Source organism: Halyomorpha halys, unplaced genomic scaffold (genome assembly GCF_000696795.3).
Source record: "Halyomorpha halys isolate HHAL.00 unplaced genomic scaffold, Hhal_1.1 Scaffold1310.1, whole genome shotgun sequence".
Taxonomy (NCBI): Eukaryota; Metazoa; Arthropoda; class Insecta; order Hemiptera; family Pentatomidae; genus Halyomorpha; species Halyomorpha halys.
Genome location: NW_027108292.1, coordinates 148,561 through 163,375, shown reverse-complemented (window position 1 = coordinate 163,375; position 14,815 = coordinate 148,561). Strand labels below are relative to the sequence as shown.

Here is a 14,815-nt window from a genome sequence, read left to right as displayed (position 1 = left end):
CTTTAACTAATATGTTGTATATTTTTGTAAATATCCCAAAGTTCTTCAAAAAACAAATTCTCTAATTTGAAGGGGTCCCATACTTTTAAGTGCCCAGGGACCTCATTTGAGTGACCATGACTAAAGACAGCCTTGCCTCTTTCCCTTATTTTTAGTCTCCATTTCAATGTAGTGACAATTGAGACAGAATTCAACTTTTTAGGAGAAAAAAGAGCATTTTATTAACAACAGCTTTAGTGACTTATTTGTTTGTTAACAATATTGCTCAGCTTACTGGATGCTTATTTTAAAACTTTAAAGATAAATGGTTGATTCTCCCATTATTTTGGAAATTCACCTATCAGCATCTACCAATTAAAATTTAGCTTTTTCAACAATTTTTTTTCGTTAATCCCATCTAATTATACTACTAATCATTCATAAAAAAAAAATCAGTTTATAGAAGTTCATGGCTTAAGTTAAGAGATACAATATGATCTTTGAAATAACTATAGTGAGGGACTAACTGAATCGTGTAAAATAATTAAATTTTTTATGACATCACAAACAGAATCACATTGAAGCAACCATTACATCTCTTAATCCTCCATATGTTAGAAGATCAACAACCATTTTAGCAGTTTCAATTGTTACCTTAGCCAATTTTCAAGGTACATTTTGATTCTTTAGACTCGATATGAGATATAATCGACTTAAGACAAAATTGAGTAGGAATAATCATGAAGGAACTTATGGATAATTAACTATTAGAGTCTCAAAAGCCATAAAATCACATAAAAATTGGAACATGTAACTGGTAATAAATAGTATAATGGAATTATTTTTGGTCCTTCCTCCCTTTTGTTTTTCCTACAGATCCATCAACTTTAACAACTACATAAGAGCCAGATTGTGCAAGAGCACATTGGAAAAATGCTGAAGCTTTTCCTTTCATGAAATATTGCGCTTTTGATCCACAAATAACTTCACACCTTCAATTGATAAGCTGGTAGGATAATGAGGTTGATTGTCTATTTCGATGATTTCAATTTCAACATCCTAGATTTAATAAAGCTCTTCTGGTTCTCTTTGGGATTAGTTGGCTGGAGAAATTCTGAAGTTCAATTTCAAGAGTCCAATTGTGAACTTGTTGCCAGATGTTATACAGTTAAAACACTAGCTTGTTTATTTATAAGATATTTTCCCTGTTGACTACATCAGAAGGCCTGAACCACTGCATGTTCAATTAGGTTAGGTAGCTAAGAGATGAATTGACAGGACGAGTATTACGAGTACTCACCGTAAATCCTCACAGGATGGAAACTGCACTTCGTCGGGAATTAGCTTACGGTCATAAAAGGGATGGCAATCCCTACAGAAACTAGCTGTAGTTCCTTGCAGGAAGCAAATTCCACCCCATAAGGTACTCGCTTTTGGTCGTGAAAGGTATGGTAAGTCCAACAGAAACTAGCTGTAGGTCCTCCAGAAAGAAAGGAGGGGGAGAAGAGATCGAAAGAAGATTGAAATTAAAGTCCAATATACGTTTATAAAAGTAGAAATAGAATGTAATGATCCATAATCTATATTATTACGCACAGCCTCCTATTGAGGAGAAATTTCTGAAGAGGATATTCACACACTCGCTTGGCCTGTTTGTACTTAGTCAATTTTCTTGGCTCTTAAATGCCATCGAGAGATGTACATATAAGGCGTTAGCTTTCAATGGGTCCAAAGATTTTATTGTAATCCGCATAAGGCAGCTGGCCTATGGTCTGTACTGGAAGAAAGGCTACAAAATGACTGACATTATGCTCAAACTCACTTTTCCTGTTGTAAATTACAACTTTGCGAGAAAGTTTTCGACTTCCCCCAAAGTGTACTGATTGTATTTCCTATTTCTATTTTATATTTGCGTGTCCTTATTTCATTGCATAGTTTTCAGAGAAGTCACAATGTATGAGAACTTCTTTTTCTGTCATTTAAACCTTTGAGAAGTCTAAATTGATGGTCCAGTAATGCTAGATGTTGCATGAAATTGAAATCTGTTAAACAAATCCCCAGGCTCCATTATCTTGGATTTGATGTTTTTTTAGCTGTGTACTTTTCTTCAAGTTGCCCTAGTTAGGAATGTCTTCAACAGCAGTAATCCACTGTTCGTCGGACAGTGCACCATCTTTAAAAGGTTAGTATAAAGGTATTATAAGGTTCTTACAGTAACTGCAGTTTCCCCAAAGTACAGGCAAACTGTTTCTTATCATCACTACTTGTTTTCTTTCATTGAACTGCCAATTTCTGGATGTCCTGCATTCTGTTCATTGATGGCTGTGGTGTATCTGCCAATGTTGAAGGTCCTGGTTGACAGTTATAGTGGCTACATTAAATTTTGTCTTTGCATCATCATATATTCTCATTGCTTCTCTTCTCTTTTTCTGATATTGCCTGACCACTCAATCAGTGATGTCTTTTACCAATTTTCTTTGTAAAATTTGCCCACGAACCACAGAATACCTTGAACAAGAGCCGACCTGACCACACAAACACCTACCTCCTACTAGCATAGTTTTGCACAGCTCTGGGCAGTTCCCAACGATGTTTTGGTTTGGTTTCGCGCAGTTTTTCATATCCAATGGGGACGCAGCTTTAGAATTTACAAGCTCTCTTAGTAAAATAAATAGTTGAATAGGAGGCTGAGCATAAGCTTGATAGAGCCAGTCAAGCTATGCATGTTCAAGAGAGAATCAAAGAGAGGCATAAGCAGATTTGTTTTCGACAACCAAACAAAATAGGAAATACTGGAAGATTATTGATTGACCGTGTGTAAAGATGAAAGGAATATGGTCAGGGTGCAGTCAAAAAAACTCAAATAGTAGAATTATACTTATTATAAAATAGTATAATTCTGCTATTTGAGTTTTTTTGACCGCACCTGGACCATATTCCTTTCAAAATAGGAAATAGTTTTACTCAAAGCTCTTTTAACAAGGTCCCTTGTAGTAGTTGAGCCAAGGTAATTTTTTTAAATGAAAAAGGTAAAAAAGAGGTCAGATGATTTTCACATGTCACCTTAGATTTAATCAGTGTCTCTTTAATTTTAGGTATCTGAATTTCTCTTAAAAAAGTTTTTTATTTTAATTTTAATTTCAGAAGATGAAGTTTCAAATCATATATTATGCTTGAGTTACATTTTAGACCAAATAAGGTTATTGCTCTTAAGTTGTGACAAGAACAGATCCTCACAAGTTTCATGAACTTACTAATTCACAAAATGTGTTAAGGTTCGATCCTAACTGCTTGATGGACAAATTATATTGCTCTTTTAAATTCATTGTATACTCAATGTAGATAATTTGATTTGGCAAAAATGCTTGAGTCAAGAGGGAAAAGTTGTTGTTACATCTAAACAATACTAATTAGCACAGTTAAGAAAGCTTAATTTTAGGGGTAATTGGCTGCTAGTTTATATTTCAATTATAGAATAGAAAAGTTACTATGAACATACAAGTATCTTTACCTTACTTAGTAATATATCTACCAATTCTAACAGGGCTCCTCTCATCAGTAACTACAGATCCTGAAGAAAAAAAATGGGAAAAGTTCGCAAAAATAAAAAAAAGCAATTTGAATAAAATAATATCCAATGAAATAAAAAAGTTAATTTTAATGTTGAAAACAATCCATCATAAAAAGAGAATTGTTGATAATAAAGCAGCAAACAATCCTTCAAATTCTATTTATTCTGACATGTATTTAAATTATCAAGGTAAGAGTGTATTATAATTCAACTATTGAAATAATTTTATAAATTGTAATTAACACATAAGATAAATCATCTAATTTGCACCATTTATTTTTCAAAGTAAGAGATTGAAATAAGTCTATGAGTTCTATTATATTGAAATACGTCAATGAGTTTTAACACAATATCAATATTCCACAGTAGAAACTCTTTCAGTTGAAATTATTCATGGTTTCAGGTCATCATAGCTTTTTGTCTGAGTTTAGTTCTGTTTTGGCGCTTCTGAAAATAATTGCCTAAAACATATGAGAGAAGTTTTTAATTGGTTTCTCATTTTTTTAAAAATTATAATCTACTGTTTTACTTTAATATTTTTATTCAGCTTATAAATAGTATCATGTTTTTTAATCGGCTGTTCCTTGTATGAAGGAGTACAATTTATGGGTCAGTCAGTAAAATGTTATAGGTATTTGATTCCTAAAAATTTATTTAATAATTATAGCTAAGAGAAAGGATAAAAAATAGGGCAGACTTAGTTCACTTATCAGGAGAGTGATTCACTCTGTTTTTACAAAATTGGTATTATTATTTAGTTTGTAAGTATTGTAAATAAAACAGTAGATGGGGACACTGCTCCTCTAGGGAGAAACCTTTGTTTGAGGCAGTTGGCCGTGGCATCTATTAACAGAAACATACACTCGTTGTCTTTCTTTATAAAAATTTTTTTCCAGAATTATTTAAAATCTTGGTAAATATACAGCAGACATGGAATAAAACATTGAAGTAAGGGATCTTTTCCCTCCTTGACAGCAAAATAGGTAATTTTTTGCCTCCATCTACTGGTATGGTCTGTAGGGAGACAGGTTGAATCACTCTCCTGATAAGCAGTTTAATCGAAGATATTTGTCAGGTATGTAAACAGTAATTAGAGACAAACAGCATAAAGCTCTGCCGTGAACACAAATGACACTGTTGTACACTCTAGAAACAACTGAAGCAACACCTTGAATCTGCTCGCTATCACCCACTGGATGAATACCGCCGAAGTTGTTCAGACCTTAAAATCTTTAACAAAGAACACATTTTATCATAACACTGAGATATATTGGTTTTTCACTTGCTCTATTCTATTCCTCTATCTCTGTAAGCTAGCTTGCCATTGGAAGGCTTTTATTCCCTGCGGTTTCCTCTTTTCTAATCAGTGTTTATATCAATAGCTGATTCTTCTGACCCACTGGATCCTAGTTATTTAATCAATACTTGCAACTATCTATCATACTAATTTATATTTCTCTTTAATAACCAAGCAAATTTCAGTTTGCTTTCAAGTTGTAACCTATCAAAAATTCTAGCCTGGGTAGATTGATTCTTATTTATTAGTAATCATTCTTTTTATCCCATATTTGGTTCCATAGAACCAAGACTCGACCATCCATCTCTGGTTAGAATATGTTAGTTGCCTATAGAATAACCTTCACCTGGATGTCATAAATGGCCATATAGGGGGTAGAAAAAAAAAGAAGATACACCAATGTCTCAGCCCTCCAGGTAATCCCAGAAAACAGAGCACAATTTGTTGCTTATTCTTTAAAAACTAGATTAAATATATCAGTTTGCCTGTACTAGACTAAACTTAGAAATTGGCCTATGTAGGTAACTTCATCCTATTTTTAATCAATTTTGTCATTTGACTTTAAGTCACTGTTTTCAAGTTTTATTGCAAGTCCCATTATTTAAATTAGTTATAAAATTAACTTAATATTTATTTTTTAATTAATTAATTGTCCTTTATTTTATTTATTCTACTCCAACTTCTCTGATTTAAACAAGCATAACAAACAAAATTGTAGCCCCCTAAACAATCCTTCTGATTCCAAAGCCATATCAGTTAAACCAGGCAACAGATGTTACATTAAAACTTCAATACTTCTTTAGATTTATAGTGTTTTAGATTTACAGCAAAAATTTAATACACTAGTTTGGTTCTCTTGTTAAGACAAAAACAATGGAAGGCCAAAATGGAAAAAAGAGCAAGTTTTATTTTGAATTAAGCACAAAAATATCTTTCTTTTAGTTCATCTAGTTCCGTTATTGTATATTTACAATATGTAAAACAAATAATTCTTGGAAAATTAAGGAAGCCTCTTCGAACCTAAAGAAATCAATTATTCAATATAATATAGCTTTGCGGAATTGCAGATTCTATAAGAGAAAGACCCATTAGCCTAGACCAGAATAGATAAAAGAAATTTATTAATGATAAAAATGTAAGATTGATTAACTAGAGGAGTTGGGTCTGCTGTAATACAAATGGGTGATTATTTCCACCACCATTGGTCCTGAAGGGATTATATCAATGCACATAGTCCAAGCCAACTCAGTATTGACAAAATCACCCACAAAAACAAATATATACTTCATTCATAATCCAGCCTATAAAATCAAAAATATTAAGTATCCTGGTTTCTCTGCTACTATAATTGTCAACAGATTTATAAGTTTATCATACTTTTACTAATAAACATATAATATGTATATCCATCTGAAAAATATATTCATTTCACACATTTCAGGTTTTAACTTGCAAAAGAAAAAAAAAATTGATAAAACAAGAACAAATTACTATTAAAATGGATATTGTCGAGGTTGCTGTGTATAGTTAATTAGTTCATACTTCCAATAAGTTCTGAGATACTCTACACTAGAAGGCAATAATGTTTGTTCATGTAGGCTAGGTTAGGAGATGAATTGACAGAAAAACGTTTTGAGAACTAACCATAAGCCCTCCTCAGATGTTGGGAAACTTCTCTCCAAGAGGAACTAGACTACAATTGAGAAGGGGATGGTTAGTCTTACAGGATGTAGCTGTAGGTCCTTTTGAAAGGAAGAAAAGGTACAGGGTAAAAAAGATGACCAGAGGGAATAATTTTAAATAAAAATAAGACACATCAGATGATATATTTATATAATGGAAGAATACATTGATTTAATCTTACTACAAGCTAGTTCCCAAGAAATTCTGAAGAGAGGATGGTCAATCTGCTAAGAATGCAAAAGCTGGTGAGAGGTCCAGCCTGTTAGAAATTACTTTACAGTGTATCAGTGTATTATTTTGTTTCTGTTTATTTATTGAAATAACATATTTAAAATTACAATTATATTTACATGGTTTAGAACTGAGAACATTAAAATATTTATAATTAAATTAATAAATCAACATTATACAATATTTTAGCAAACATGTATAGTACTCTCTGGGAGAGATGGATGTGTAAGTTCTTCCACTGGCTCATAAATAGCGTCACTGCAATTTAAAAATGAATATGTTTATATAACAAAACAGCTGCATTCAAGACAGTCATTTAGTAAGAAAACATGATAGGATAGTTTATTTTTTTTTTTTTTGTTAGTAGGAACTAATTATAAATAAATAGCCTAAAAAGGTTTGTGGTTGTGAACCTGCAGACCTATGCCATCAGCATTTTTTTGTTGGGTTGTTATTTCTATTTCACCAGTCTACAATACTTTCAAACGATTTACGAACACTACTCTCAAAAAATTATTTTGCAGGACTCTGGTTCTTTTTTTAGCACCATCAACAAACAACTTTGAAATAAGATAAAAACTTTCTTCTTTCAATCAAAATCTGAAAATAAAGGGATTATTATATATCCAAATCCTCTGCTCTCTTAGCATATCAATCAGTTCTCTATATTCTCTAATCAAATTATCAAACATTACTAAACCATTACTGCTGCTGTTTTTTATTTGTTTTTAATTTTTGTGGCTTTCAAAGTTCCATCTTAGAATTCTACCCCCAAAATTATTCTGTACGCATTATCTTTTCATTTTTATATATAATTTTTAGCATTAATTTAAACTGTATTATATAAATATGACTACATGAGAGTAATTTAAAAAAATTTACATTAATTTAACCTTGAAACAGGGATACTTCCAAATGTCACACTTCAGGGCATAAATATCAAAATGATATAGCTGTTAGAAACTCCCAGTTTTTTTGTACTTTAGTGATTAATATCAATTTCATTTGTAAGAGGGATTAAGGACAAACTTTCATTTAAACAAAAAAGAGGTTTCTTTACTTAACTAGAAGAAGATAAACAAATTATTTTCAGGGAAACTTTTTAAAAATTCTACTCCTGAAAATATCTTTAAAAATGATTTGAGCAATTAGTAAGCCCAAAAAAATAAGTACTAATAAATTATTCAAATAAAAAATAACAATTGTAAAAGTTTACAAAATCAAAATTACTACTACAATTACATTAGGTCATTATCAAAGATTACTCCTGTAAACCAATTTGTTTTATGGAACAATGAACTCTTACTTGTCTATACAACATTTTAATGAAATACTATAAAGAACTATGCAATTTCTACTCTACAATTAATAGAAAAATTAATAAATAATAAAATCTTAATCTATTAGGCTTTTACATCATCTTTCAAATGTTTAGCTCCTATTGTTTCAATGCATATCTTCTTTTTATATTGACTTCATGTAATGCTGGTAGAAAGAATGCAATCGCTTGGTTGTTTTTTTTTTTAATTTTCTTTTAAGCATAATTGATATCTCTTCTTTTTAGTTTGGCCCCAGACTATGCCATTGTTGTTCAATCTTGAACAAGTGAAAAATCACACTGGCACAAGTATCAATTTTATACGATCAAATGTCTTCCAAGAAAAATAAACACAAAAAGTTGCTGGGTTAAAAACGAATTGGTTCAAAAATTGTTTTCTGTGATGTGCATTGAGTGTAATCACAAATGCAGAATGGATGCCAATTACTAGATCTTGTGTTGTAGATTTACTCTTATTACAGCATGCTCAAACAAGATATTTAGTGTAGAAGTGTAGAAGAAATATTTAAAGTAATTTAAACAAACTAGCAACACAACTGTGGATGTATATACTGTGTGCAATGAACAAGGAGTAATGTATAATTTGGCCAAGGGTAGCTCTATAATGTTTTTCAATGGTCTAAAAGAAATAAATTGGTCCAAAACATTAAATGAAGTCAGTTACTATGATTTGTTAAATAGATTAAATAAAAAAATACTTAACTGTCAACCTATATTATGTTACACTTTGTTGATTAGAAAGATGTAAATGTCTGCTGATGCAGGAGTTACTTGGCAAATCTCAGCAAGCCCAGTATACCATATGACCCTTCTGTTCATTTACTTACAAAGGATATTGAAGAACTTTTGATGAATAATTTAATGAGAATAGAGGATTATGAATAATTCTTTGATGATTGTTGGGAACCTAGATATTTGGAAATGCAGAACTGAAAAGAACTCATTTATGACTCTTCTGGAACAAAGGATTATTAGGATTGATGAATGTTTACTACGAGTCTATTCTGATGAATATATTAGGTTCCAACTCTTGTCTTCTTGTCAATTCCCACCTTCATGAAGAAAAATACAACTAAATAGTCAATCTTTAAGCCAAAAGATGGTTTGACTTTAGCAAAGGTAATACACTGAAGTTTCCTAAGATTTCATTTCTTTATCAATAATTTTCACAGACCTGACCAGTGCTCAGTGAACTAGTATAAGTTTGCTTCTTTCAAAAACTACTGTTCCCCAAACATGCTGTGGTAAACTTTTTGGAAACTGATCTAAGGCTAAAGAATAGAAAGTATTATAATAGAGACTAAATGGGATGAAATATTCTAGCAAATCTGGAAATATGTGGAAGGAGAATCATAATCGAGTTTGTTATTTATTTGAAGTCAATATTCAATACTTTTGACTAAAATGTCTTGTGCCATATGTTAAATGTTGCTCATCTTTTCCGAATTAAATGAAGTAAATAAAAAAATTAATTTATTTTATTATTTGAAGATCAATAATTAAAACCTTAATTCTTAATCATTTTATTGAGTTAATACAATTTGTATTAAGCTATTGCGTATATTTTTACCTTCATAAAAGAAGGGCCCATGTTCAAATATATCTATTTTGAGTTTATGCCATTTGTTAATTTGAAAATGTGGGAGTAATAAATGAAATTAAGGGCAATTTTCTAATCTTACTTGATTTCAAGTTTTAGGCTTTTTCAAAGGGCTAATGTCACATCTAGAACATAGTATAAAAATGGCCAATGTGCACTATAACAACTTTTTCCTTTAAGGGAATAAAATGGACATTAGCCCTTCTTGTATGTAAAATTAAATAAAAATTTGTTACTTAGTCCAATAATTATTTTATTTTATTTTTTTTTTCCGATCCCTCTAAAACAGAAATAAAAAAAGTGAATTAATAAGTGCATTACTGTGAAAAAGAAAAAGTAATTTGTGTTGGGTCTTACCTTTTACTACCTTTGGTATTTTAAGGTTACCTGTTATGTTTAATGTTATATATGTGCTATCCATTCTAAAAAGGAGCTATTTTAAGTCCTGAGGTGAGGGGCCTCCTCCCAATAATTATGTAGATAAAGTCTGAGTTTATTAACATATTAAAAAAGTACCTCTCCAGTTGTTTTTATGAATTTCTGATATTTTTTCAGTCTACATTCTTTCTAGAATATGATATAAATTCAGAAAAGTTAACAAACTGCTTACTCATCATTGGGAATTATAATAAAATATATTATCATATCCTACTTAATATTGCAAACACTTTTATAGTTTTATAACTTCTGTAAAGCAACACCAACACAATTTTCAAATTTCCATAAAATTGATATTCCAAAATGAAAATATATTTGGACTATCGGTCATCTAATTAAATGATAAATAGTTGATTTTTGATCTGTTCTACTGCAGTAACCATACCACCACTTCAGTTATGATTACTCATCACAAAAAAAAAAAAACTTAAAACAAAAAATTCTGTTTCAAAAAATCAACATTTAATTTAGGAGGCATAGCAAAAGAATTTGTTGCTTTGATAGGGATAGGATAGGAGAGATATCTGTTTCAAGGTATAATTAATTTTATTTATGGTTAATATAAATTTTCTAGAAAAAATAAGTGTGAAAGTTACCTCTTTTTAGAGAAGGAAATGATTATTGATAGTTGTGATTGCTTATTTATTTAAAACAGTAGGTATTTCTCTCCACCCTTCAATAAGAATAGGAAATGATAAATGCTTGAAGATGTTTGTCGGGGGGTGCGGTCAGAAAAGAACAACATAAATAAACAAAACCATATTTATTTATTTTATGCCGACGTTTCGACCTGAGTTTCAGGTCTTCATCAGGGCTATAGAACAGAAGAGATAACAACAACATTTAGAGTAACATACAATTGAAAAGGAATAGTATACAAACAAATTTAGAATTATATAAAATATTGAATTAAATCATAAATGATAAAAAATGATAACTGATAATTGAATAGTACAAAATTTTTAATTGATTGATAATCGTGGAATTAGATGGTAGTAGATTGAAAACAGTGACAGATGAAATATAATATCATGTAGGTAAGAAGATGTGTATAATATAAGATATGCAAGTAGTGTCTAAAAAATTGAAAAATTAAATAAATAAATGGAATCTACAAATTGAACATTATGACAAACAATGAAAATAGTGAGTAGCTTCATTTTCTTGATTTCATTCTCTTCAATTCAGATATAAGCCACTCACTATTTTCATTGTTTGTCATAATGTTCAATTTGTAGATTCCATTTATTTATTTAATTTTTCAATTTTTTAGACACTACTTGCATATCTTATATTATACATATCTTCTTACCTACATGATATTATATTAGTCACTGTTTTCAATTTACTACCATACAATTCTACAAATATCAATCAATTAAAAATTTTGTACTATTCAATTATCAGTTATCATTTTTTATCATTTATGATTTAATTCAATATTTTATATAATTCTAAATTTGTTTGTATACTATTCCTTTTCAATTGTATGTTACTCTAAATGTTGTTGTTATCTCTTCTGTTCTATAGCCCTGATGAAGACCTGAAACTCAGGTCGAAACGTCGGCATAAAATAAATAAATATGGTTTTGTTTATTTATCTTGTTCTTTTCTGACCGCACCCCCCGACAAACTTCTTCAAGCATTAATCTACGGTCAACTATCTACATCTCATTTCGAAATGATAAATGTATTGTTTTCTGTCTTTCTCAAAGGATAAGAATCCTTAGTTTGTTAGTTCAGTGCAAAAGTGCCCATCCCTTCCCCTAGTAAGATGGGCCTACATACCCTTCCTCTCAAAGTATTTTATTACTTTTTTCACTTTTACAATAAAAAATGAATCCATATGTAGAACAGGTATAGGTTCATTATCCCTTTTTTTTTTGTTCTGGGATTGAAAATCCCCCTTTTCCAAAAAAAATTATGGTACCCCAGAAATTCACACTCTTGTAAAAATTCATATCCTCCTCTCCCCCCCCCCCCCAAAAAAAAGATATTTATGGCACAGCTTGTATGCTTTCTTCTGCACACTTCTGGTTTGGACTATCCAAAATTAACAGGAAGGTTTCATAGAGAATAAATCAGAGGAAAACCCAATGGGATTAGAATGGAAAATATTGGAAACAATTTAAGAGTGTAACCAATGAATAAAATAAAAGAAGCGAATCAACTTAAATATATTATTCAAGTAGGTTGAACTAGAGATAAAATAAAATTCAAAAGGTTAGTAAGTCCCAGACTAAAGAGAAAATAGCATGAAGAAACATTTTTGCTGACTGCAAATTTGAGTCTTGAAAGTAAAAGACTCTCTTGATAATTATAAAGCCTTTTATAAGTGATCACAACAATTTAAAAAGATGACATGAGAATAACCTCTCACACTTGGCAGCAGGCTGGATAGAGCATAAAAAAAAGAAGATAATTATGTGATGTGAAACAAAAACTGCAGATTTAAATTCAAATTTAGTTTGTTTATTCCTGCATTTTAATAATGTTTCCTTAAGTTTAAAAGGACACAATTATTACAATTGTATAATAATTTTCCAGTTTTGTATTAGTGATGCACCACAATTTACATCAAAGATTGGTATAGGGCATGTAATGATTGTTTTTACAAACCCAGAAATTAGTTATTTTCACCTTAAATTGTTGCTGTATAAATTGAAAAATAGGGTTTTTAAAAAATGAAAAATAAAATTTTGGGATAATCTCAATTATAACAAAAAGTACATCTCAGCAAGCTTAAATGTCATTGTATGTTGCTTATTAGGGGAATGATTCACACTGTTTTCCAACTGATCACATCAGTAAAATGGGAAAGATTAATTAATTCAATGTTCAACATTCAAGATCAGTAATTGATCAATAAAAGAAGTTGGTCCTTTTATAAAAGTTCTAGAATTTTAGTAACAATGTTATGATTTCAGTGATAACTTTATAACATAGTAAAACTATAGCTTATATTTTTAAAACTTTTATAAATTTATTTTATAACATTTTAAAAATAAAAGTCTTATATTATGATAACCTAATTAATAATAACAATTTTATTAACAATTATTAATGATAACAAATCAATTAATTTGTATTGTTATATTTTAATCACTATTTCACATAAGTCAGTAAAAATATATAGATTTTATTATTATCCTTTTATATGAATAATTATATTCATTAATGCCTTATTAAATCTTTTATTAATTTCTCAATTGAATCAGTTTTATTTAAATTGAACTTCTCAGCCAATATTTATAGTGGTTAGTAATCCTAACAAGAGTGAGATTCTTGGTAAAAATGTTTTTAAGCTTATAAGAGCTAAAACAATTTATTTTAATTTAGAAAAAAACTTTTGTTAGTTAGTCATATATCAACATGAACATATTAGACATTTCTTTAATTTAAACAAAAATGCTTCTTTTACTCAACTCGGTATTCATTTTAGTGTTTTTTTTTGTTAGAGAGGGTAAAGGATCTTGATTGTTGTAACTCTAAAATTTCTTAATTCTTTATTAATATAATGTTCTGCCCCTAAAACTAAATATTACTTATTTTGTTATAATAATTTTGGCAATGTACTAGATCATTATTCTACACTCTCAAGACTCCCCTCCTATACCAATGTGTACTTGGCTCTATTGGCAATCTCGAATCAAAACAAGAAGTTTTTATAAAACTGATTTTTAAACATTTTATTTGTTTTTTTTTCCGTTTGTATTTTAAATTTAATATTGTTGTTGAAGAGGAAATTGAATTTACTAAATAATATATGTGTACTTAATATATGTATATACATTTGTGGGTCTTGAGTATCAAGTCAATGTTAAGCAACTCTATTGTTTGCATAGTCCTGCCCTAAAATGAAAAAAAAATAGTTTTATAAATCAAATACATTCTTCAACTAATTATTATACAACTATATTTACATAGATCAATTTAAGGTTAGTAACTATTACAATTGTCTATTACAGTGTGTTCTACATTTTTTTATTAAGTTATGTTTTAATTGTAATAGTTATTAATCTTAAATTGAACTATGTACATGTAGTTTTATAATAATTAGTTGAAGAAACTATTTGTTCTAAAAAACTCTTTTTTTTTTTTAATATATGGGCACTATGCAAAAAATAAAATTGTGAACGTCGCCCAACTATCTAGGTATATTAATGACTAAGAAAAACGAAAAAGTTAATTTAATTTAGTTTAAATGTTTCCTCATGTTGAATAATATGAAATATTCGTAAATACATAGTAAGCCTCTAAACACTATTAAGTAATCTGATGCGATCAGTAGGGAAACAGTAAGAATCAGTCACTCTTCTGATAAACTACGTAAGTATGCCATATTTTATCATGACTAATTGGACGTACACTCTATTTATTCAAATGATAAAAAGTCATGAATAAATATATTTACCATTAAATGTGCCAGTAGTGTGTTTTGGAATAGTTATTAATTGAATGGTCCGCAGTTTAAGGGAAATGACGCATGAACTCATTATTATACATCGCTCATACCAACCATCATGAGGAAAACAAAACAAAACAATGGAAACTACACGAACATGCGGAATAAATAGATAATGATAGTACTCATGTAACATATGATTGATTTTACAGGTGCAGTCACATGATTAGCAATAGACTGCCAAAGTCAACATCTTGTCATTTATAACCTTT

At 29.7% G+C, this 14,815-nt stretch overlaps 1 protein-coding gene and 1 long non-coding RNA gene across 4 annotated transcripts in view; one reads left to right on the top strand and one right to left on the bottom strand.

Moving 5' to 3' along the window:
- Positions 1-14,815, top strand: part of LOC106689231 (titin homolog) — a 49,849-nt gene that overhangs the window by 28,877 nt on the left and 6,157 nt on the right. Inside the window, exon 10 of one of the 3 annotated variants that reach the window (XM_014434121.3) lies at positions 3,524-3,739. In XM_014434121.3, coding sequence (XP_014289607.1) covers positions 3,524-3,739 — 216 coding nt within the window. Of the gene's footprint in view, positions 1-3,523; positions 3,740-6,496; positions 6,776-8,906; positions 9,220-14,815 lie in introns of those variants that run through there. The other 2 variants (XM_067046643.1, XM_014434122.3) reach the window with 2 other exon arrangements.
- LOC106689235 (uncharacterized) lies at positions 3,823-14,738 on the bottom strand. The gene is made up of 4 exons (XR_001344403.2): positions 14,553-14,738; positions 10,088-10,267; positions 7,183-7,361; positions 3,823-4,011 (listed from the first exon to the last, which is right to left on the bottom strand). It is a non-coding gene; the product is annotated as an uncharacterized lncRNA (long non-coding RNA).